Raw genomic sequence first — 26,842 nt, forward strand, 5'->3', positions numbered from 1 at the left:
TTGTGGGTGGGATAGTCAGAAACCAGCACGCTTACACACAGGGCAGGGGAACAATCTTTTCTGTTTTCTACCTCTTTTTCTTCCAGTTCCAGGATGTATTCTGACACTCCCCGGAGAAAAAGTTGCTCCTTAAGCAGAGGAAGGAAAAAAAACGAGCAAGGCAAAAATCTGATTCTTAGAGCTGTTACATCATCCAAGTAGTGAGCGTAGTTTATTTTTAAAACAGCTGGAATCCCATATTTGACGAAGTTGCAGACAGATGGAGCTTTCAGAACCAGGTTGACACTGAAGGAAACTTGAAACGCCTTTGCTGGCAGAATTACAGTAGTGAGGTGCCAAAGTCCCTGCCAGACAGAGCTGTCATTCACAGAGCCCCAGCAGAGCTGGTGATACCAGCAAAACCTGTGCTTTTCTTGGTAGACATGTTTCACAAGGAGGATTTGGGGGAACTGAGGAAGCTTTGGCAGCAGAGATATCAGTTTTCCAGCCTGAAACCACTAAGAGCATCTGGTGAATCTACACACCCAGCACTGTCACAACAGCAAAAGCTGCAGGCATGCTTTAGACCTGTCAACAAGCACAAAACCCAAAAGGGAACTTGTAATTTACTTCTCTTGATCCAGTATAAACAAGTGCACTCACAGCAGAACATATTCTTTGATCACAGGGTATAGTTCAGACATTCTTTGGCTGTCAGACTGCATGATATTGCCTCTAAAGTTTCAGGTTTTTTCTCCACACATTGACAAGTGACAGAATGAGATGGGAGGCTGAAAAAAAAAAAAAAAAAAAAAGGATGCTAATATAGTGCCAGGAGAAGTGGTACAATTCCAGCAGAGAGTGGAAACAGCCTTTTCTTCAGAGCAAGCTCAGGCTCCAGCCCCAGTCCCCAGCAGGTGCTTCTCCCCTTGGCCAACACAGTGCTGAGGGCTCAGCTGCACTCATGCTGTCTGCAGGAGAATGTTGGGTCCCAACAGGGTGGCCAAGAGGGGTTAAAGCATGTAGGAAGGTGTCTACTGTCCATCTGAAGCAATAACTCAGGAGATGCAGGAGACACTATCAGAAATAGAGCACTTCTCTTTCCTCTGGGGAAAGAGAAGGGGTTGTATCCTTAAATAACTACTCTGTCAGTCCAAGTTAAAGTCAGGGTGATGGCTTCCAAAAACTGTGGTTAAGCCAGTCTTGGCAAAACTCATGATCAAACAAAAGAAGACATATATTCACACACACACACACACACACACACACACACACACACACACACACACACACACACACACACACACACTGTCTGTACCTTTTACTGCTGGTGTTTTTACTCAAGGTGCCCAGAATGAAATCCCATGTGGTGTATGTCCTTTAAACTGGTCTTGTGCTGGCAGGGCAAGGAAGCCTGAACCATCACTGACCCAGCTGATAAAGGATTTCTTGCTGAAAAGGACGTCTGTTCTCTTAAGCCAGAGAGCCTTTCAGTGCCTTCAGAGGCATGATCAGTTCAGAAAAGACAAAAGTGATCAATTTCTGACAAACAAGAAATATGTCATCTGAAGGTATGGGGTAGAAAATCAGGCCAAAGTTGGATGTTACAAATAAATAAAAAATATCCAGTATAAAATGAATAACATTTAATTGTCTGTTATTTTTTTTTATTTGAATAATGCTCTATATTAACATCAAAGCAATTTATCTTGGAATGAATATACATATCTTAATCCACAAAGAGCAGATTTCTGTGCTTTCAAATTGTTTCCGACTCTATGTTGCTACACACAGGGCACTTATGAAAAAGAAAAGCAAGAAGAATCCATGCACCATGAGGAGGGGGATTTCTAGCTTTCCAGGTTATCCATTTAGCTATTTTCATTTACTTACTCAAATTTTTTGACAGTTTAGCAGTTGGCCAATTTCTTGTCAAAGAATGAAAAAACGAAATCCAAGTAAAGGCACCTTTGTTAGGATGAGAGAAAAAAGTAAGATGGCAACAAATGGCAAAGTATGATGGCTTGCTACAAGGAACAGAAAGAATTTTCTGAGAAGACCATTAAAGTACTTAGCAGTATTAATGAAGAATTTCAGACAAAGAGAAAAATGCATAGCTGACCAGAAAATGCTTTTTTTTCTCCAGAGTGAACTTGGTAAGCTGTATAAATCCGATTTTTTCAGAAACCTGCTGTACACAGTTGTCCTGACAAAAGAGACCAATTTTTAAGTACAAGATCTACTTCACAGCTAGACATGAAAGAGGACAGCACCAAGGAGGAGGGGCATCTGCTTCCCTTTTTTTTCTGCAGAGAACTTCCAGCTCACCAGAGATAGATTACAAAAGGACAGAAAGGCAGAGATGCCAAGAAGGCATTGTCTAAAACTCAAAGTTACAAAGAATTTGATGACAAGACCAGGCTGGACAAAACTGAACTGTTCTGTCTGTCCAGGCTCTGGGCAGTCTCCAAAAGCATGGATCCCAGCAGCAGCAGAGGAAGGCACAAACTGCATGTGAGAGAGAGAGAAAAGCACATTGCTGCCACTCATGATGGGCTTTCCATAAACATTGTTAGACTCCAAAGAGAGTAAGTTGTAAGAAACACACTGAATATTTCTACAGACCCCATTTTACAAAAGAGTGTTTGTGAAAACGATAAGCAAGACACTAAACACATATTCTTGGATATGTATTTGCCTGTATTGGGCAGAGGGAAATTTTTAAGAATAATTTTTGATTGTTAATAACCTGAAAAAATTCCTGGAGACAAAACGTGATTTCATTACGTACTGTTGGGATTAGGATTCTGTGTTTTCAGTGATGTACTGGAGTTGCAGTTAATAATTTTTTATGCTGGCTGAGCTGATAGTAAAAAAAGTCCATGGTTCTCAAAGAAAGAGGTATCAAAGACTTAGCCACCTTGTCCAGACACAAATCAGTTTGTAACAGTTCCTTTGTTAAACAAATCATGCTTGGAAGTTAAGAATCAGGTAGGAATTTGCAGCATTTCCCTTTTGTAAACAGACAGAGGAAACCAGAAGCAATTGTTCCATCCCTCTGAAAGAAGAACCGAATGACTCTCCAAATTAGTTTTAAATGCACGTATTGCAAGAAGCTGGAAATAACCACAGCCCAGCTCATGAGACAGAAGTTGTCTTTCTCTGTAAAGCTCCAAAAAGCAGGTTCTCCATTATAACTCTCCATTATAAACTTTGGTTCATGGCATGGTTTTGCATAGGCATTCGAGTAGATCTTTGAAAGGTACCAGTTGTCCAGACTCGTAACAGAATACCCAATGCTCTCTCCTCAGTAGTGGACACTCCTCTTTGGTATCCTATTTTGTAAGGCAGGTGTCTTGTGGAGGTGAAGGAGTCATACAGATGCATCTTTGGAAAGGAAGACAGTTGTGTTGGTGCAAACAAATTGCTACACTTGATTAAGGAACACATAGCAAAGCTTCTTTTGGTAGAGGGTGGGGGGGGAAGACAAAGCACTGATACATTCATTACTTGCCAGAAGCAAGCTGTTTTGCTCTAGTAGTTAGCTGTTAACAGCTGTCAGTAGCTGCAATACATCTGTGTTGACAGAAAATACAGAATTCCTGCTTTGTGAGTAGTTTTGAGTAACAAGGAACGGGAGGTTAATACATTCTACCAAGCAGACACTGCCCTGTGGCAGAAAATATAAATATTCATTTTGGGAAGCATTCAGGCAGTTACTAAGCATAATACTTACTTGTGGACTGCGTGATGCACGAAACCTTGTAGGATGACCACATGCTTAAAACACAAAGGATGGTAGCTAGGAACCCGAAAGTCTGGATGAGAAAGCAAACAAACCACAAATACTTACAAAATATTAGATGACACATTCTCTGTGAATGAATAGACACTCTTGTATATCCAGTTACATATTTTATGGCACTAAGAGACCCAAAAAAGTGATATTTCGTTTTAAAGTTTTTCTGCCAACACACTTCTAAAAAAAGGTCTCCACAGTATAATAACAGCTTATGTCATGTCAAAACAGGGACTGAAAGACAGACTTAGAGTCACATACAAGGAGGGAGAAGCTAGACAGTAGCAGTCTCACCTTCTAAATTTCTCGCTAGGATTCTACAACAAATAAAAGACTTCTCCATCACATCTGATTACTGCTCTTTCACTGCCCCAGGTAAATAAGTCTTTCTCTGCCATCTGCCAAATACTACTCATCAGGTAAGTCAGGTAAGTCTTCTAGTCCATTTGCATCATCAGGACTACATTTCTCGAAACAATTCTTTATTCTAGAGGAGCTGTATTTCAGGTCCTGCTGCTGTGAAAATGCTGTTGCCCACACTCAGAAATCATCCCTCTCTCTACAAAGTCTTCCAGCCCTCAGAGGCAGATTGTATCTTCCACTAAGTCAGCCTGGGACCCCAGTGGGTTTTAGCTCAGGAGAAATTATCTTGAAGAGGTCTCTGTTCAGAAGCAGGAGACACCAAAAGCCAAAGACAGGGGTGAAATCCTTTAGGTAACTTCTACCTGCTATGACAGCCATTTGTAAAAATTGATTTGTCTTAATTCTTCCCCTAAACACAGTAGTTCCTATGAGTTAGCATAGGAACCTTTAGTTTCAGCTCTCTGACAGGACAAATACCTACTTTAGTGGTAAGTCTCACAACAAAATATTTTTGTTGGCATTGTGTTACAGAACATTCACTGACATGAGCTAGAAGGTAGTTCACCCAACCAAGACACAAGCAAGGCAAGTCTGTAATAAAATAAAATTACAAGCAATAGATTTCCAATGCCCTACTTAATATATATTGCAATTAAGTGTCAAGATTAATAAACACAGTCTTACTGCTCCAGCCACAAGTCCAGTCAAATTGTAACTCTTGGATGCTGCTACAATCGATGCAATGAGAAGCAGAATGGTACCAATTAAATAATGAAGAAACTCCTGTAAAGAAAAGCAAAGCCTGCATCAGAAAAAAATCTTATCAGGAATGCATTTCAATATTCCTCAGAATGAAAACAAGTTGGCCAAAGTTACCCATACCCAGAGAATAACACACCAGTAAAAAAAAAAAAAATAAAAAATAAAAGGTAGTAAATAAAAAACTTAAGCCCCCCACCTTTGGAGTTGGTTTTGTACCATACCTGATTTTCTATTCCAACTGGGAGAGAGGGACAGTCTCCAAGTCTACTAGTGTCACTGGAATAAAATCTACTTATGGGGTCTGGGCACAATCCATTCAATTCAACACCACACATTACTGAGGGTGAAGCACATATCCTTATTGCATCAAGTATGCAACCTTCTTAAAGAGACAGCTCTGGAGGAATAAAGATGCCCTAAGGGCATATTTCATTGGCTTATGAAGGATTACAATAAATGGTAGCAAATAATGTAAAGTGGAAAACCAATTCCCTCTACATCTGATAGTTTTAGAAATTAAGCAGTGGATTTACTGCTGGATTTACTAACAATTTACATCAACCAAGACTGGAAACATTAGGGAAGCCACAAGAAGCACAACTACGCAGATGCTCCTAACCAACACCCAGACTCCTAATGCTGTAAGGGTGGCTGCAGCTGTCCTGCAGTAAAACATTTTCTTTCTGAGAGCACTGAGATACAGCATTTAAGCTCTTCTTCACTGTGATGACAATCAACCCAGGAGTCAATGTTACTTGCTGTAAGAAGGGGTTATCTGTGGATTTAGATTTTGAATCCTTGCAAAGCTCATGGCAACCAATATCGGTATTTGCAAGCCAAACATTGGTTGTTTCTTTTTTATGGTCAGGTGAGCAGGAGGGTATCTGCTTACTTTTTCTGCAGTGCCACCACCAGCATGAATCAAGCAAATTCCTTATATAAAGGAGAGGAGAAATTCCACCTCAAACAAAAAAAGAAAGAATATAGACCCAAAAGGAAATTGTTTAAGGAAATCTCAGAAGAGAAAAAGTCATCACACCATACCAGTTTCCCCCCTGCTCAGGTGTTTAAAACAGCTGAGAAGGATCTTTGATGTAAAGTTGTCTCTGAGACTGCAATTTACTTTTGTAAATTTACTTTGTAACCTTGTTTTAGATACGCATCTCAATGCTTGCTTTTGTTACAATAAATAATTTCCATGGGGAGGCTCCTCTGGCTAGTTCATAATGCAGCAGGTAAATTAGGCAAATAAAGCAGTATACACAGGCCAGTACTTCAGAGGAATCTGAGGGATGGGCAAAAGTGCAAAAAGAATCATCATGTGCTAAATTAGGTGGAGAACCAACCCCTGGCAGGGCCAGAAGAGTGCTCCTCTGGAGACATGCTTTCCAGCTTTGAAAGGTGTCAGTGCTGAACAACCTCTTGAACCATTGCAGCTTTACTGACTGCAAATCACACCCCCGACTGGAATGTAGAGATCCTGCCAGGAAACTCAGCCAAACACCAGCTGTAGTTTCCCAAAGTCTCTTACAAGCCTTCCTATTTTGTCCTAAAGATACTTAAACATGTTGGTTTGAATATGAAAAAGAGGTTGGTTGTAAAAGAGCTGCAGTGGTCAAGCATCATATCCTATAAAGATACCTGAAGCTAAACAGCCACATATGGCAGTGCCTTAAACTCACTAATGACTGGAACATTTAGGAATGATCAAATACAAAACAAAACCAAAAGCAGCCTATGCAGAGGACAAAATGGCATAGTGCTGCTACAGCAATGCACACGCTAAATGCTGCTTTTCAGTAAACTGTCATTTACTAATTTATTTCAATCTCTTACTTCAGCTCCTGCATCTGTATTATCTCGAGGGGAAAAAGTAATTTCTAGAGGCAGAACATGGTGGCACACAATAAAAAAATAAAAAGAGGTGCAAGTCTAACCATATTCTTCAGCTAAGAAGATGTCGTTAGAAAATTATTTTTTTCTCTCTGGTTACAAGCTGACTGATGGACAAACTGTTATTTCTCATCTGCAAACTACTTGCATAACTTCTACTAAACACCACCCAGCCCCTTCTCGGATTTCAAAATCCCATCCCTTTGGTCCTTCCTCCGTGGAGCCAACATGTCAGGATGTGTAAGGGAGACGTGTTCTAAGATGTTATTAAAATCAGTCTTCCCATACTGGGATACAGGATTCTTCTGTTGGCTGACCTGACCACAAGCTACTGAGGAAGTTCAGGTCTCACATTTTGTGTGCTGCTTGTTGGTTCTCTGCTGGAATCTGAAAGATGGACGTGCAGGGGAAATGTGGGAATGAGGCAGGAACATCCTGCAGGATATCCCAGGAATGGCCAGACTGTGGCAATCAGGCTGAGGCACCTATTTCTTGCTATTGTTTAAGTTACCTAAAACCACACCAAAAAGGGACACATTTGACTTAAATAGCACTTGTAGACTTAAATAGCGTTTGTATTTTGGGACAGGATGTAGTACATGAATTCTAATGTTATGATTTACTACTCTAGAAATCCCTTAGCTACTCTGAATGACCTAAGCTAGGTAAGGCTTAGTGATCAGTAGCTTCTTTTGAATTGTCTCAGAATAACATGATTGCCTTCCCAGGAGTAAAGCTGGGTTTATATCTGAGTGGAGGAAGGGCAAGATCAGATCCAAATCAGGTAAAAACAATTGCAGCATCTGCTGAATTGAATACTAATAGCAAAAGCAATCAAACAATCTGTGTGCAAGGCAAAAAAAAAAAAAAAAAAAAAAAAAAAAAAATTATGTGAAGGGCAACCTATCGTTGTGTGATAGCACAAGAAAATGGACTAAGTAATGGTGACTTCCACCTGCAAGAGAGGTGAGGAACCCAGACTTACCGCAAGAGGCCAGCTAACACAAGTCAGCTTCCTGTAGATTTTAAATACGTAGATAATGTAGAAGAATAAAATCATAACCAAGTCGCACATGGTGACAATCTGAAAGTAGCTGTATGCACTGTAATCTGTCCATCGAGAATTGTTCACGCTTATGAATGCAATCAGCAGTGCGATCTGAAAGACAAAAGGCAGATCAAAGGTTTTCACAATGTTGCTCAGAGGGCTGTGGAGGTGATTTCAAACGCCACAAAATGGCACCTAGAAGCGGAGTGTCCAACGTAAAAGGGATGGTCCCAGCAAAAGGGAGGACAAAGTAATGAGCATGGTAACAATGTTTTAAAATTTGCTGTTAAATGAGCTAAACCAAGCCCTAAGAGTGGAGGAAGAGCCAGCTGCTGGAAGGAAAGCAACAGTTTCAGCCTCAAGAATCCAACCCGAAGAAGTCTCTGTGTGTAACATAAGAGGTCTCAAATAGAGAAGAGGCACTGAATGCCTGGAGATGCACCAGCAACGGGAACATGGACTTTCAAAAGGAAATTACTGAAATATATAAAAATGAAGGTCCCCATGAGCACATGCACCTTTACTTCCACTTAGCAAGAGTTCTCACATGCAAAATTGGAGGATCTGGCTGCATCTGAGCTAACAATTTGACCCTTCCTTTTCTACCATCTACAGAGCAGAAGTATTAGCAGACTATAAGGTAGAATAATTAAAAATCATAAATATTTGGAGGAACTGATTAATTCACCATGCCCCCAATTCAATAGTTATAAAGCTTTAATATCTTAGTATTGTCACATAAAACTATAAAGCATTATTGCACAACTTTCAGCTGCAGACCTGCAAAGGACAAAAGCTTTTTTTTTTTTGTCGATTTTTTTTTTTAAAATCTGAAACTACTTGTTTATTTTACTAATGTCAATGATTCTACCAGCCTGGCTAGTCTAGGTGATAAAAATAAATCTACAGAGGATATACTTGACTGTTTTCTTATTACAGACTTTGTCAGTGCATGCTTTCAGTCACTGTAATTTTTGGTTCATTCAAAGCCAGCCAGAAACAGCAATGATTCACATTTAAGTGTTTCTTCAAGACATTAAAAAACTGAGGAAGCCAGAGCTTCAAGACTGCACACTCATCTTCTAAGCTCCTAACCAACAGCATCCATTATCAGAATAATTTCCTGAAGATTAAAAGGGGAAAACAAGCAAACAACACCCAAACAACATAGCTTAGCTTCTTCCTGCTGTAGTTTTAATTGAGCTTCATCTACTCAGTTCTAAGCAGACAGGCAAGTGCAATCACAGGCAATTGCAATCAATAGCTTTATACACACAAAACAGCTTCACAAAAACTTGCACCTTGGCCAAACTCCATCCAACCAAGCACAGCAATGTTGTGACTGTGAACCACCTCGAAAAGGTGGCTCCATAGAAAAAAAATCAGTGCTCTGGGATCCCCTCCCACACAAGTGGGACTTTGTACAAAGTCTACCTATTGTTAGGTCTGGTCCAGCTCTACTGCTTTTACTGCAGTAGTCCAAGTAGCTGATATTAGCATTGTCCAAGTAAGCACTTCTCCTCCCACCTTGGAAATAAATGTAGTGTAGGAAAGACAGGACTTTAGGGTACAGGGCTATGTCAAGCTCAATGCTTCTCAAGAATGGAGGTTACATATGCCTTTGAGAATCACGGTGTTGCTCAGCCCCTGTCTCCCTGGTTTGGGAGTGTAATACCATGGCAGCATCCTGCACTTCCAGTGCTTCTGTGTGTACCATGCCTGTCCCCTGGGTCTCACAGCCTTGCCCCTGGGGAATCCCAAATGCACAAAGACTTGCATCCTGTGCATGGCAGAGCTTTCCGAGATGCGACATTTCCTAGGAGAAAACAAAGCAATCCTCCCCACAATTCAGCATTTAAATATTCCTGGCCCATTTCTTCAATTCTGAGATGATTTTAATGAGGTTTTGTCTGATTTATGTCTACATACACCAGGTCTACAATTAACAATGGTATCATGAGCTGGCCTTTGTCAGCTTCTCCTTCCTACTCTAACTTCAGTCCCTGTCATGCATTGGTTCCTCCACTCGTCTGTGCTGAGCCACCTCAGTGTAAGAAGCCAGCAGAAAAGTAATTCAACTAAAAAATAGGAAAAAGCTTTCCTCTCCCTCTGTCATCCACACAAGGTCAGGTGAGCAAAGGAGTGTGAGGGAGAAGCTGTGATGCCAAGGGAAAGGATAGGATGGACAAAGCAGGCAGGATGGCAGCAGGCAGTAACCATGCTAGCTCAGGCTGCCACAGAAAACCCATCTTTTGGTTCTTTGAATCTTAATGTCAGTTAAGTGAAGAGTTGTCTGATTTAGCCATGGAATAACTAACTTAAGCAGTCAGAAGGAGATCAGCAGGCCATTTAGTTATGCCATGTTTGCCACACTATACTGCCTGTATGGCTAGCAGGTACTGTCAAGAGTTTAACACATGTGGAAGGAGAATGCTAACAAATGTAGGAAATAGAGCCACATAAATAGTATTTGTGCATTAGGAGTGACAAATAACAAAGCTCCTTTACCAAATATCAGTTTATCATGATACAGAGAGGGATGACTGCTTTTTTTTTTTTTTTTTTTTTTTCCCCCATATGGAGTCCCTGTTTCCAGAGAACTGGAAATTAAGTGATAAAATGATTAATATGTAAACTGACTGGCATACAGTTCAACATATATCTTAGAAGTCAATTTGCAGTGCAGAGAGAGAAACAAATGGCAAAGTACTGAAATGATCAAATGTTACAAGTGTTTTTCTTGCACCTTTTCTCAGGAAGCAGGTTAATACATCTTGAAAATAAAAAAACTAAAGGCACACAAAAAAAAATTAGGGCACTGTCATTTCCATTTCAGTGGAGTTTCATAGACTGTGAGAGCAGCAGACATGTAACCCATTAGCAGCAAGCCAGTCAGACCAGAAGTACAGGTGAAATGATGGTTGGTCTTGTTAGAAGATGTCAATTTGCTCAACAAAATATATCCAGGCTTCAGACCTATATTGCAAAAGGGGTGGGGGGCACATAGAAGGACACTACTACTTAAGTGCTTTCTGGTTTCTGAAGGGCAAAACAAAGAACATATGCATCAATGAACTCCAAGGTGGGATTTTTGGATTTAGGGAAACTTCTGTATTTATTTTCATGGAAGCTGACAGGCTTACATTAATCCACTTCTTAATTTTCAATTGGACCAGATATTTTAGTGAGTCGGGAAGTGACTTTAGGGACACCAGGATGTGTCAGGATCTTCCAGTAAAGCCAACAAGAGCTAAAGGCAGTCAGCTATTGCCAGGAGGCACTCAACACCTTACCAGGCAGAACAGATATCACAGAACAAAGATGTTAAGAGTCTGCATTCTCTTCTCTGTTTCGAGCTGGAGACAAGGCAACCACATCCTCTGCAAGATGCCTGCAGAAAATGCTGCCTCTTGAATAGCACTGACACAAACTTCCAATCCTAAACTCCATTCTGATTTGTAGAGAGCACAGTTCTACCAAAAAATGAAACATAATGTTCTCTTTCCTGATATGGTCTTCCCTCAAGAGCCAACCCACGGCCACTAAAAAAAAGGGTAAAGAAGCTCAGATCTTTCAAGGATCTTAATGGGAGGTGGGACACAGGAAGGGAGATCTGATATCAAAGAAGTGTTAAGCTGCTGCTGCCTTTAAGTAATGAGGGCAAGGCTTCAGAGCCCTTTTCTCCTGTGCTATGATACCACTCCCTCAACCAAGCTAGTCACCTCATTACAGAAGACAGTAAGACTGGTCAAGCATGAATTCCCCTTTGTAAATCCATGCTGACTACATTCTTGTCTTTCATGTGTTTGGAAACACTTTCCAGGAGGGTTTTCTTCATCACCTTTTGAGGGACTGAGGTGAAGCTGACCAACCTGTAGTCCCTGGATATTCCTTCCTGCCCAAAGGGATGACATAAATCTGTTCAGAATAGTATACTTTCCTTCTTTATCTCTCAGGCTCTAAAGGATAGGGAAAAACTGGACAAGAGTAATAAATTTTCTTTCCCTGTGCTATAAAATGCTAAACTGTTCCCTGGAAATGCCATTTATTTGTAAAACAGCTGTTTTCTTCCCTGTTTCTTCTTGTCCCTGTCAAGGAATGAGTACTCAGTTAAAAAAAAAAAAAAACAAAAAAAAAAACAAAACAAAAAGGAAGATGAGTAACAAGATTTCAAGGAAGTCAACCTTCCACTGCAGGAAAATTCAACACCTTCTTAAAGAAAGGAGAGAAGTCATGACCTTGTATTACGAAGGGGTTATGTACAGGAAGAGGACTCAACTCCCAATTACTCCCAAGGCAAATGCACACTGGAGAAAAGTCCTCTGGCATTAGGCTCAGATGCTGTTGTATTACCAATCTCAGATGGTTTGATTCCCACCTAACTCCCTGCACTTGCTCTTGGGTTTCTTGTAGCTCTGTAGGTGCAATTATGTTACAGAGAAAGCTCATCTCCAAGCACAGAGGGGCGGACTGGATATGCTGCTGGGACCAAGAGCAACCCAGAAAATCAGTTCTTGGCCTCTCTGGTGGCCAGACCCTCCCGTGGCTTCCAGTCCTGTTTGCCAGCTGTGAAACTGCCCAAGTGCTCCCCACATCTGAGGACAAATAGGCTGGATCTCCCTTTATTCTAACAGCTGTGCTGGAGCATGCCAGCAAAGATGGAAGAATTTGGACAGAGGTTCAATGCAGCTTAACAGATCATCACCTGCTCCCAGGAAGGGGCAGGAAGATGAGACTACAGGTACAGTTTTCCTCTCTAGTGCCCTGAGGGTAGCAAAGCAACCACAACAAAGAGCTGATTTCGCCCTCCCTGCACCCACAGGCTAGCTGGCACCTCTAAGCATTTTCTGATCATGTGGTAGAACAACTTGTCTGACCACAGAACAACTTTATAACCTGGGAATCAATCTCTGCAAGTGCTTTGTATCATTTTTTTCTACTGTCCTGCTTTAATGGATGTAATAAATAAAGCTCTGGCTTTATTACCAATACTTAATTATTTCGTAACATTTGGAGAGAACTAAATTTTCTTTAGACACAGCTACCTGCACAAACATAAATCCAGCATGATCTCCAATATTGACAAGAACCTAGGAAAGCCTGAGGTTCTGGGCATTAGAGATGCACTTCCACAGACAAACACTGACACCAGGGAAGAATTTAATGTCACTGCCTCTTGAATTCTGACCCTAGTTTTGTAACCATCTCCCTGTCTGCACTTCAGTAAATCACATATTTTTGCTGCATCAGCTGCCCCACTCACCAGAGAAGGCTAATAAAGACTGCACATGCCCTGTGCTTACGTTTTTCACCTTCAAAACTCTTCAGGCATGTGGAATAAGACAAAATGTTGAGCACTGCTAATAAACCCTGAGGGCAAGATGACCACTTTCCCTTATAATGTGAATGAGAACAGATATCCACTAAAACCAACTAAGCAACCAACCCACAACACCTTCTGCCTCCCTAAGAAAACAGTAATAAAAAAATAGGTCCAAATCAACAGATCACAGATGTAATAAACAAGCATGAGTGAAAATGTGTGTGAAAATTACTCTAAAACACTGAAGGAGGGAGCCGCAGAACATGTAAAACAGTAGGGAAAGGTTGGTCTTCTGGGAGTGGCTTTCTGGTTGATTTGTTGCCACTACACGAGATGAATAAAAATGAGAGCCCTGTAAAATGGGAATTAGTATCTATTTCCTGACTGCCACTTATTTACATAATCATACACTTTGTGTGTCACAAAAAAAAAAAAAAAAAAAAAACAAAAAGAAAAAGAAAAAGCACCAGGCACTGGGACACTGTAAATAAGTTGTTTCCTAACTGGAAGTGCAGTCTGTAACAAGAAGGCTGCTTTACTATTCATCTTCTTTACCATTCCTGACTGCTCTGTAGCACACATTATCACTTGTCTGTATCCAGCTGTTCTTTCACAATCCTATTAATGGCTGCAGAGTAAGGGTTCACCCTTTCCCACTGTGCAGCACCCTGTGCAGTGGTTGATGTGCTGTGCGGGGCTGGGCTGGAGCTGGCTGCCTCACAGCAGCTCCTGTGATGCTGTGGTGCTTTGTGGTTGTGGTTAGGACAGTGCTGAGCACACATCAGTGTTTTGGCTGCTGCTGAAGGGTGCCTGGACAGCAGCAAGGCCTTCTCTCTTCTCCCTCTCCTCATCCCAAAGCAAGCAAGTGGGCAAGATGCTGGGAAGGGAGACAGCCATCTGACCAGAAGTTAACTCCAGACCACATGATGCTGTGTTCAGTGATAAAAGCTCACAAAAATATACAGGGAAATATTTGAGGCTATGACATTTGTCTTCCCAAGCAGCCACTAGACATGCTGAGGTTCTGATTTTCAGCAAGTGGCCAAACACCTGCCTGATGATGGGGAGTAGTGAATTAATTCCTCTTTTTGCACTGCTTGTGTGTGCAGCTTTTGCTTTCATTATAAAATTGCCATCATCTCTATCCATGGTTTTCACCTTCCTTCTGTTTTCTTTTTAACCTGAAGGAGAGGGGAGTGAGTGAGAGGCTGGGTGGGTATCTGGCTGCTGGCTGGGGTTAACCCCCTGCAGGTGGCCCACTCCTTCCCTGGAACTTCTAGCTGCTGCAGTAGTATAAAGAACAATATTTAAAATCTTCTCTGCAGAAAAGAACTGAATGTGGTTTTTGCAGATCCCAAGACCATATCCTGAACTGCTGAAATTTCTGTCTTACTGTGTAACTTTTAACTATGGACAATAATTTCCTCTTTCTATATAGACATAAGGTGTGAAGTGCCAGGAAAACTGCAGGGAGGAAAGATAATATCACTAAGAAGCAAAATTTTCTCAAGGAACCCGGTTCTAGAGAAACACTATAACTCTTACCTCAAAGGTTTACCATAATACTGCAACAAAGACATTGTCACATATAATCTACACAGCACTGCATTAGCTTTTAACTCAATTATTTTGCCATGCCATGTACAACCACATTCTTGGTTTTCTCAGAATATTTTTTTTCTTTCTTGACTATACTCCCTTCTGCTCCACTCTCCTGTAAGAAGCTGCACTCTTTTTGTGTCAGTGCTTCCTTTCCTTTTTTTCTGCCCTGTATTCCCCTTTCCTCTCCCTCCCCAACATTACACTCCATATTTCTTCTCCTTTATCTCTCTCTCATTCTCTCCCATCCAAATTTTCCTCTATACATGTGAATGCACCACAGTTCCCTCTTTTCATGTTTCCTAGCTATCTTCCCCATTCTCCTGCATCAGGACAGGCATTTCCATTAACTAACTAAAAATTAGCACTGTTCAGGGAAAAAGGACAGAGGACAGGATACAGCACAGTCCTACACCTGCACAAAGGCTGTAGGCAGCAACTCTGGTTTACCAATCTCCATTTCATAGCTGGCAGTTCCTAAAAGGACTTTTCTTTTCCATCATTCTCTGACAATTCAACACCCTAGAAGAAATAGCTCCTCTCTCCTGTGCCCTCCATCTCCTTGGATGCTGTAAAACAGCACTGAGAGGAGAGCTTCTCCACTGCACTTGCTGGAGCACTGATGAACCTTTGTGCTGCTTTAAGGTCCTTCTTCCTTACTCTGAAAAGAGGATGAACCGGAGAACTGTTTATTAAATTGATAAAAACTCATTGCTTTCCATTCTCTTAAAACTTACCCAAGTTTCAGTACAAGTAGAGAAACCATCTGCCTACAGATTTGGAGCAAAGGACAGCACTGAGTCACATCCAGTATTATTACAGCCTTTTAGAAAAACAGTAGGAGCTAAATATTTTTTTGCATTTGAACAAAAAAAGTCAAAGTTTCCAGCTTGTGACACCAGCCAGGATAGTAAGTGGAATTTTCCATCTCTAAACAAGCCAATCAGCATAGCCATGCCCTGGAGAAATATCACTGAGCAGAGCAGTATATTTCCAAATGTTACACTTCAGCACAGTGAAGCAATACCCATATATTATTAAGTACATATTTCTGGACAGTATAAAACCAATTTTTTTTAAAAGCTCCCTCAAAAAAAAAAAAAAAAAAAAAAAAAAAGCAAAACACACGCCAAGGTTACAGTTGTAGCTCATGCAAGACATGTTCAGCTAATTTAAGCAACAATGTTGACTGCTTCTGTAATCGAGATTTCCTTCTTCCAGGGCAGTGTTGGGAAAGTGAGCTGTAGCAGAAAAGGCCCTGCTAGAAAAAGAAGATAAAAACCCCAGTCCATTTGAAACTTCACTAATGACAGATGACATCAGCTGCCTTCAAGTTCAGGGGTCTGTGAAGCAGGCAGTCTTTGGTTGCACAATAATCGCTCAGCCCCTGTGTCTGGGTAGATTTCCTTCTTGTCTGGCTGCTTTGCTAAAATAAGGAGGCTGCCTGGCCTCTGGTAAGTGACTTCTCTTGTGCACCACCATCCACAGTCTGTTTATTGAAGATAAAAATAGTGTGAGTGTGAGAAAAGGCAATTTAATCTTAATCAGTCCTTCAACTCAGTAAGAGGACAATTCTAAGTACAAGGAGGTGGTATTCTTTACCTATTAGTAAGGAGCTATCTATCTGCCCAGGCCCCAGTGGGCAGAAAAGGATGTGGGGTAATCACACAACCAGCATGTGAATTACATTATTAAAGAGCCCTTGTTAAATAGTATTAGCCATGACCATTAAGAGGGTAATGATTTGTAATGACAAGCTATAATTAAGTCCTGCCACCACTGATCACAGTGTATGAAATGCTTTGGTCCCACCACTGTCACCTTAACCAGCTCCCTGCCTCGGTCCTCACAGGTGCCTACACCACCACTGCACCACACTGAAAGACATCACACAATCCTGTACATTATTAATTAAAGCTGAGGACTTTGTCAGTTTTATGGTAAAGAATACACTATATTCTCGTCAGGAAGTGAATTAAAAAACGCACACATTTCTCATCAACAACAATCTCATAATTATATTTCTTTTCTCTCAAATCCAATGTTGACATATTTGTTTTAAAAAACAACCTAAATTTAAAACATTTCAACTGTAAAAAGTTTTTCCAATTTACACAAAAGGTGCACACACAACACTCAAAATACTGCAGCAATGTAAGTGATATTTGAGTAACATTGCACAAGTGCCATATTTGAGTCACTAAAAATTCCTAAAACTGTAAAACTCATTGCAAGACAGTATTAATGTATGGATGATTTTTAGTATGTCTGCAAAAGATAGGAACAAAATTTCAAAGTCAGGAAACACCCTAGCGGGGTCTTAGTTCTAGGAGACCCAGTTACGTTCTCTCCAACCCTCAGAGAGATGTTTATGTCTTTCTAGACACCTGGAATGACTGAAGACACAACATACAAGGTGCTTCTGAGGCAAGAAAAAGGGAAGGACCAGGAAAGAAGAGAACCGTAAGCCAACAAAAGTGGGTTTGGTAGAACTTAAGAATTAAGGGGTTTGAGCTGTCTTAAGAGAGAATGGCATGAAAGTCATTCTTGACAGCAGAAACAATTCCAACAATGATGTACAGGAACATATATGTCCATTGAGGTACAAAGTCACCTAAGGTATGTAAACATTGCTAGAGAACTTCATCCTTTGAAGTTGTTGGTGCAAAAGCAGCAAAAGAGTTCACCAGGTCAGGGTCTGGAGAAGGACCCCTCCTTGGGGGCAGGAGATTGCCAACTTCACCTGCCATCTTCTTTTACATACAACAACTTTTAGTTGGCTGGGGAAAAAAGCTCCCTGTAGGAGCAAGGCAACGCTGAAACCAGCACTCTAAACATCCTCAGCATATTTTGTTTGGGTTGTTTGAACTTTTTGCCCCTTAAATAGTGAATAAAGTCCCATATTGTCAGTACTATAAAATACAGAAAGAGCTTAATCCCTACTTGTGAGCTATAGAGCTCTTGTATGTAAAGTTCATGGGTGTCTAAAAGTGGATTCACCAACCATGCATGGCAATATCACCTACAGAGGAGAAGCCCATATTGGCTGACCAGCCAAGCCTGGCTCAGACTGGCTGGCTGCTTGAAGCCCAGGATACACTGTTTATTTATTATTAACAAACACCCACAAACTCTGCACAGCAAGCTGCAAAGCTTCCTCCTTGACTTGAATACCAAATACATATCTTACAGCATACAGCTACTTATATACTCAAATAGGAACATATAGCATAAAACCAGTACCTCGTGGCAAGGACCCAGTAAGCTAGGTTTGTAAAGAATAAAAAGCTTTCATCCTCCTGAAAGTAGTCACTGAAATAAGGAGCACCTTGCAAACCACTCACTGAAGTCTCAGTGCCCACACCTGCTAAGCCTCAGCCAGCAACTCACTTGCCCTTACAGATGCTGCTCACAACACAACCCATTCTTATTGTCTGAGAGACAATAATAAATGAGAGACAATAAGTGTGAGGCTTTTATTGCTTGACTGATTCAAGCCTTCAGTTAACACCTGCCATATCTCTGCCTGCCCCAGAGACCACCACTCTGACACCTGGCAGCCTCACAGTCAGCAGTCAAAAAGTTCTTATCTGTCATCCCCAGCAAAGGCTTTGCCAGGCATGGCGATGGAGCCCTGACTGAGGTCTCCTCAAATAAGAGAAGGACTTGTTTCCATCACCATAGTCCATGTTAGCTGTGCCAGAACATCATAATTTTTATCAGGGAGAAAAACGGCAGAGAATTCCAAAAAATGCCTAAGATCATGAGATTTTCCGAAGCAACCAGTATCAGCGCTGCCTGGCTGCTGGATCAGAACACAAAAGAACAACACTTTCTAAGTGCAAACACTTAGAAAGGTGCCAGAGAAGTGACGGGCAATGAATAAGGGGAAGGGGGGGTGTGGGTGGAAATAAGAAGATAGGAGAATCCCCAGTGGCACTGTGGCAGCTGACAGCTCTCAGTGACTGCCTGGAGACTGGCAGGCCGCTCAGACATGCGGGGACAGCGCTCCTGCTTCTACTAGGAAGTTTCTCTCAAGCAATCTACAACAGGCTCAATTAGCCAGCAGGTGACAAGCATCAAACCGGGGAGAATGTTTTTCCCAAATAGATAAGAGCTTTTCAAGTGGCCCTCTCAGAGCAGGGTTACAGGCTTGCAGGGAAGTATGCTGAGTCTTTCTGTAGTTCTGCAGCTGCTGCTGGTCACCTCAGGTTAACAGCATACTTCTCTCTCAGCAGTCAGTATTTGTTTCTTGAACTCACTATGGCATTTGCAAAAAAATAATAAAAAAAAAAAACAACAAACCAACAAAAAAGCAACCAAAAACATTCTAAGAAAATCCCCCTTGAAGCAGCTTCTCAATCTTGTCATCATCACATTTCCATTTTTCTTGAGGGAAGCTGAGAGCAGGAGAGGAAGCCCTAAGTGTTACAGCTGCTTCTAGTTGCAAGAAGAGCAACCAAATTTGCTTCAGCTGTGAAAGCTGCAGCCACCCAGCTTTGGCCAGTCAGACACATCTGTACTCATCATTACATTCATCAAATTATGAACATTGCAGCACAGGGAGTTGTTTCAGCTGTGATGCTCCCTTAAGAATCTGAAGATCACAGGTGGACTAAAGGAAATCCCAACAATTTTAGAGTTTGGTCTCCACACAAAGTAGCAATTTCTGGCTGCCCTGTACTTTATATCTGACCACAAAATAGGAGGACAAGGCCACAGCACACAATGTGACAATAGCAGAAAGGAGACAACTCAGCCATGGTACTGAGAAAATACCTCCCAAGGACTCCCCAGGGAGGAGAGCAGAGGAAATGCTCACTCATAGTAAGCAAACACTGTCTGGCTTTGAGGGACAATACTCCATTACCCCAGTAATGCAGAGCAGGTACCTAGCAGAGCCTCAGGGTCAGGTATACTGCCCTCATGGTGGCATGACAAAGGCTCTGCTAGACCACAATGAGACACAACAAATTGTTCCAGCATCTGCAGCCATGGAACCCAGTGAAGGATGCTTGACAAAATGTTCTTTAGCATTTATAGGCTACGAGATGATGGAGGTGGCTCTTGGAAAGAACAGAGCCCCTGGTCTCTCTCTCTCTGTGACAGAAGAGGATGTTCAAAGGGACACCACCTCCAAAGACAGTGAAGACAGGGAATACACCACCTTTGCATGTCTTAGAGGGAAGTCACAGAGGAGTAGGAATCCAGGCTTTTCACTACATCTTATCCACAGACAACATGTACAATTGATTAAGATTTTTAAATCTGATTTCCTGTCAAACAAGCGTGCCAGGAAACCACTGCCAATACTTCACTCTGTTCTTTCAAGCATACAAAACACGTCTCAGGTGATGTGGTTTCTAGGCTTAATTTCCTCTCTCTCTCTTTTTTTTTTTTTTTTTTTTTTTTTCCAATTACCTCTATACAAAGAGCACAACATGCATTCAGGTTGCTACATGTATTGCAACATAGCCTATTGGATGGGTCAAATGAGCAATGAAAGGTAGCTCCAACTTCATGCTTTTAAGAAGCTTCTTTTAGGATACAAATAAAACATTCACCAACATGTTCAGAACAGAGATTGCCTGGTGTTTAACAGTTACTTCAATTGCCTTTTTTACAAAATGTACTAGAGTTAATTTTTCAGCTTTCTAGACCAGTTTCAACATCAGAAAAATTACTGATTTTTTTGCCGAAAAAGATAGAAATGAAAACAGTTGGTAGAAAACCTTCCTGTGCCCAAGAAAAAAAGAAAAAGGACTACATTTTCAGCTTGTGGTCTGTAGCACATGGAACCACTTCAGGCTTATGCAGTTCCTGTTATGTACTTATGCACTTGCTCTTGCTGACAGTAGTGTATGGCTGCACTGTTCTCTAAAAAGCCATACAGAAAAAAAGAAAACTAAAGGAGAGGTGAAGTAAAGCTACATCAGTTCCCTGGCTTGGTTTAGTGTTTAACCTGGAGAAAAGCTGCATCACTGCAGCTGAGAATGGCTGCATGGAGGTGAGACAGAAAGGGAAAAATCCTTAAACTGGTGTTGCTTGGGAAGATTTGTCTCATCAAATAAAACTGTGTCAGATGACCACACTCCCAAGCACCCCTTGGTTAACACACAGAGAACACTCTGTTTGCTCCCAGCTCTTACACAAATACCTGGGCAGAAATTGTAAAATGGCCACCCAGAGCAGAAGCATGGAAAAAATACAACTGGCCAAGCCAGCCTGTTTCAGTGATCTCACAGGGGAAATAACAAGACTTCCTAGACTTATTGGTTTTAATTACTAGGCTTGGACATTCCTCACTCAAGTGCTTCTGCTTACTTTGGAGCCACCTAGGACTTGGATAGGTTTTTTTCTCTCTTTGTCCAGCATGCCATGCAAGGTTGTTTTACTGCAGCTTCTAGCAGAACAACAAAAATAATCAGCAGCAACAACTTGTAGCTCTGACCTTGGCCTGAAGGAAAAACTTTGCTGCTGAAAAAACATCTCCCATTTCTTATTGCGTAGCCAGTAGTCTATCATACAGTTGCAGACTGAAGAAACCTGCACATTCTTGGGACCAGTTTTCCTCAGTTATTATTTTTGCAAACATAAAATGCCTCCTGCATGCTTCAAAATACGACTTTATATATAATATGTCATGAAATCACTGATAACTATTACAGCACTATTTGTCATGTTTTCTCTTTTCAGCCAGATGAAAAGTCAAGCAGAAAACCCAACTGTTTGAATCTAAGCTTTATAGGTCAGCAGCTGGCAACTTTCATCAAGTTGTTAATTCTGGCCATTATTTTCCTTTGGAAGAGCTACAGACAGAGTTGAGAGTAGGGGAAAGTTGAACATGAAGTCTTCACAGGACCCAGAGACAGGCTTACAATTTCAGCATCCCTGCCTATCACCAGAATCCTTCTCTTCCAACTGAGCAGCTTTACAGCCATACAGGCAAAATCACACATCTCTGACACAATGCTGCAAAGAATTAGATGATTTATTTCAATCACCTCCATAGACAGAAAGATGTTTCAGGCTCGAGATCAAGTTAGAAGATTGAGTAGCTCTCAAACCACTTCAAACCTCATTTGCTTTTGTGAATTTTCTTTTCCTACGTCAATGCTTTTGATTAGGAATTGATGTCTCCCAGTAACAAATTTTGCTTTCTTTTCAAATTTTAATTTCTGAATTTAGCTTTCTCATCAGTATTTGTCTGATACTACCCAACACATTCAGAAGTTGATCTTGACTCCAGTGACCAAACCACCAAACACATTCTAGCTTTCAGTGCTATATGTATTCATATTTTCTTGAATACTTTATTCAACTGAATGTTAGTATAAGAATAACCTAGAGAGGTTTCAGTACACTTCAAAGTTACTCAGAATTACAGGTTGTCTTGTGGCCATTCACATGTCAAGTATGTAACTTCTTTTGTTGAGATACACTTTGGAAATTCAAATAGATACTCAGCAGCAAAGGTTCAAATATGGCCTTAGCATTTCTAACAAATTAAAATTATGTTAAATCACCTTTTATTTAGTTTATCCTTTTTTTACCTTGAAATTGTTTACCAACCTTTTCCTCGGCCTTGAGAGGATAATACTGGAAGTCTTTTATCTGATGGAACTGCTCTTTCAGACTGAGCTGAAGGAATCAGCACTGGTAGTAGCTTAAAGCACCCTGTATACAGAAGCTGTGTTTACTGTGCCAAAACTATTGTCCTGTTAGTAGCAACATCATTATTGTGGGAACAATCACCTTTGGTCTAAACTGTCCCCAAAGTTAGCTTGGCCCAACCTGAAGGAGGTGAAAGAAAGGCCACCTCTGTACCTCTCAGGGTCCAGAAGTAGGGAAGAGCTTGAGAAACCCGAGAGACCTACACACAAGCACGTGCTGTGCCACGATGGCTTTCCTGAACATGAGTTCTCAACACTTCTATTCCCTCTTCAGTCTGTCCTGGTCACACTCTTGCAAATCTCTCCATCAGAAACTGTGGACAGGTGATGCAATCACAGCCACTCCCACCAGCCAAGAGCCCAAGATGATGGGATGCCTATATAGACTCCACTGTCAAGCATGGGCTGTGCTGAAAGCAGCACCTAGTCCAGGACAGTGCCTGTGGCATCCTTCAGGCTTCAGTTGTAAAAATACAAAAGCCACCTAAGGGCTCCACAAGAAATTCTGCTGAATCCGACTTGTTTCTATCTATGAACGCTGCCACTTGAGCCACCTTGGTGACAATATGGATGCAAGTTCTCCCTACTGTCTCTAATGGCACAGGATGCCACAAAGGCTTCCAAGAAGCCACCTCCTGAGAACTCACCAAACTAACACAGGTTCCTAGAGAGCCTCACAATAAAACAACCCAGCAGTAGCACGGACACAGAGCAAACATGGTTCAAACAAATCAGCACAGTTACTGCTGTGTACTGAAGACTGCCATGTGTGTCAGTCTGGCCAGACTGGCTAAAATTCTGATATTTTCTCTGGTATGAAGTGTACTGTGCACATTGATACACACCCACTTGCACACTTACTTAGTACACTGCTGCTATAGAGCCAAGCTGGCCACAGAGCGATCCTGCATGTGTCTTCGGGAATATAAAAAGTCCCAGCAAAACTGGAAATACAAAGAAAAAGTGAAAAAAACAAAAGGGGGGGGGGAAAGATAAAAGAAAAAGCAGAATCTGTATTAATCACAATAGAGATAAACCAGTTGAAGTCAGTTCAGTGTTGAAGATACTTCATAACGTCCTGTTAAAACAAGAGCATCAATTCAGACTGGATTTTGAAAACTGAGCCCCTACTAACATCAGTAATACTCATCCACAAAAAACAGCTTTCAAGCTGTCTTACTGCCACATAAAACACACAAGTCACAGAACTATGTTTCCTACTCTATTTTACTTACAAAATATTTTCAGGCCATTCCCTAAATATTAGAATGTCAGGAACACAATGAACAAATTGCATTACCTTTTCAAAGCTATAATCACTCTGCGAGTTTAAAAGAAAACCTCCAGAAAAATAAAAGTAAAAAAAAAAAAAATTGTGTAAGCTTACAGGCCAGAAATACATTTCTTTATTGCTTAACTTCCTAGACACTGCAGCACCCAGCATTTGCTAAGAAAGCACTGGTAACATGTAGACAGTAGCAAAAACTAGTAATGATCAGATTGCTGTACAATCTCTTCATCTTGTCAAAGACTGTAGAGTTTTATTCCTTGTATTATCTTTCTTACAGATCAACTTTAACATTATGCTCTACTTCCTTTCTATAATTTCCATAGCTTATTGATACATTCTAATAGAAATTTTGCACACACATATACAATTTTAACTTTTTTTAAAAACTTGCGAGCACTGCAAACAGCCCTTAACATTGCAGTAAAGAATGAAATGTTTCTTGTTCTCTGTCATCTTTTACTTCTTGGTAGAAGGGATTGAGGAAGAACGAGAAAACAGAAGCAGTAATGTTCCCCCTTTGCAACCAAAATCATTCAGAAGCCCAGTATGGTATTTAGTGTAATATAACCAAAAGACCTTATGCTTGTCCTCTAGTTCTCCTTCTTAGTAAGGCCACAGTCTCACCAGCCACAGTCACACTGATACAGGAATGTTTATAGATTTAGCATCAGGAATTCTTTTCCAAGAAGGATACTGCACTTCTTACTAGGATTGAATGGTAATAAAATTGGCTCCATGGGTAACATGGAGATACCATCCAAGAAGAGATAAAGGAGATTTGTGAATACATTTAGCTCTCTGTATTTTACTTGGTGAAGGATTTTAAATTTTTTTTTAATCTAGAACAAACCTGTCTTAGTTATTTCTACACATTGCAGCACAAACGTTTAGTTTTCTTAGGGAATTATTTGAGAACACACTGTTGTGCTATGATATTAAAAGTTCATTCAAAAGTTCATCCAAAGCTCCCTGGATACCTGAGGTAACTTTTACTGATTTTATTTACAGGCAAGTTGGAAAAGCATAAAAATGTAAGATGCCAAAGTTGAAGGAACTCCATTTACATTACTTTAACTTGTATTATAGTAACTGCAGAAAACCAGCAGGTGATGAATTTGATACTGAGCAGCACTGATGAAGTATTACTTTATGTAAAGTATGTGAAGTATTACATAAAATTACATAATTTACATACATTACATAAAATATGTAAAGTATGTAAAGTATACACACACACTTTACATAAAAATATGTAAGGTATGTAAAGTATACACAGACTCTTTACATGTGCACCAAAACTGAAATTTCAGCACAAAGAAGCACGTCTGTGCTAGCTGTAAGTGACAGCACAGTTGGGTGGAGAGCAGAGAGGCCTAGGTATTTCTAGTCCATAAAAAGAACTGTTCTTTGCACAGTGGTGAAAGCAAAAGGATAAACAGACTTTCAGTTGATCAGCAAAGCACAAGCCCGTCGTCTTAGGATTACAGGTTCATTTGTAACGTAGACACATGCTAAAAAGGATGCAAATTGTCTCCTGAGAAGATATTCTAGATCCATGTAGTAGTCTGGGAACAATCCAAGCCAAGAGAATTCAGCAGAAAACTGTTTGTATTCCTGCTGAGCAGAATTCCTAGTAAGGGGTGACTCTGAGGTCTCAGGAGTGCAGTACAAGCTCTCAGCAGGTGCAGGTAGCCATGCCCAGTCATACCCAATTAAGCCACTGAAGCTCATTTCTAAAGGCAGCTGATGGTTATTAATGCACTGGAAGAAATTAGGTGGCTTTTGAATAGAAGCTTTAGGATCTGATATTACTCCACTCTAACCTAGAGCAAAATGACTCCTAATTTCTAATATTAATTTTGGACGCTATGGATGCTAATAACTTAGAGGGGTTAAAAAAAAAAAAAAAAAATTGACTAGACAAATATATGCAGGGAGTATTGGAGGAAGGGACTGAGGAATACCAAAGATGAAGGCAACAACACCACCATAAACTGTTGTCAAGGTACAGTTTTTTTCCAGGATAAAACTACGTGAGGAGGTATTGCTACATGTTGTCTTTCACACTTTTTCTTAGCCACCCGTCGCTATTCCTTGCCATTACTGGAATTAAGCCAGCAACTCACTCCATGGACTAAGAATAATTATGTGCCATAGAAATGAGAAAGAGTTTATCCATCTGTTAAACCTCTCCGTGTCTGGATGGAGCAAGGTTTCCTGCACTGAGCCAAGTGAAGACACCAGCTCCGACCCCCGCAGCTCTCAGCTGTCATTTTATTTTGAATTTCTGCTTTTTCAGCCTCACAGCTCCCATATTCCTCCCTGCGCCTCTGGGGCACTGCCTGAAGGTTTCTGACACCCAGGCCATGGATCCAGCTGGACCAGTGGCCTCAGTCGTGGTATCCACCCTCACAAGGCCACCGCTGCTGCTGGCACTCGGCCCTGCTTTCTCCCAAAAACTTACCCAGGCTGAGGGACGAGGCGTTCTGCTGGGGCCTGATCTGCCTTTCCATCACCGTGTTACCATTATTATTAACGGCAATGAGTTGTTAATACTAATAATTACCAGTGACCAAAACACCACCACGCAGTACTCCGTGCAAGCGGTGCTCACTCACACGAAAAATGACAGACGAAAAGCGCGCACTGCTGCCTTCCGAAGAGGCAAAACCGGCTCCTGACAGAACCCAACACTTCGCTTTGCCAGAGGAACCGGGACTTTTTTCCTTCTTTCCCGCGATCTGCGAGAGCTGTGGAGTAAAATCGCAGCGGCCAAAGAGGACAACCACCCCCAGCACCCCCCGACGACAGACCCAGCAAGGGGGAAGACCCCCAAGGGCCACCCCCCTACCCGGTTCGCCCCTTACCATCTGGGCCACCTTCAGCATGCCGACGCAGGAGCGGAAATAGGCGCCGTCCACCAGCTCCCCGTCCGAGCCCGCTGAGGAGGCGGTGTAGGTGGACGGTGGGGCCGCGACCCCTCCGCTGCTCACCCCGGTGCGGATCACTCGGGCTCCGTGAGACATGACTCCCTCCCGCGCTCCCCTCGCCGAAACCGGACCCGGGACAGGGGGTAGAAGATGGGACGGGACAGGGCGGGCCGGCGGCGGGG

General features: G+C 41.5%; 1 protein-coding gene across 1 annotated transcript; it reads right to left on the reverse strand.

Annotated features, from left to right (window-relative positions):
• Positions 1-1,605: 1,605 nt before the first annotated feature.
• Positions 1,606-26,842, reverse strand: CMTM7 (CKLF like MARVEL transmembrane domain containing 7). Its single transcript, XM_071735435.1, has 5 exons — positions 26,598-26,842; positions 7,782-7,955; positions 4,826-4,924; positions 3,716-3,797; positions 1,606-3,366 (listed from the first exon to the last, which is right to left on the reverse strand). The coding sequence occupies exons 1-5, from the start codon at positions 26,754-26,756 to the stop codon at positions 3,353-3,355; spliced, it is 528 nt and encodes a 175-aa protein (XP_071591536.1). The 5' UTR covers positions 26,757-26,842; the 3' UTR covers positions 1,606-3,352.

The sequence above is a fragment of the Heliangelus exortis genome, chromosome 2 (genome assembly GCF_036169615.1).
Source record: "Heliangelus exortis chromosome 2, bHelExo1.hap1, whole genome shotgun sequence".
NCBI classification, from domain to species: domain Eukaryota; kingdom Metazoa; phylum Chordata; class Aves; order Apodiformes; family Trochilidae; genus Heliangelus; species Heliangelus exortis.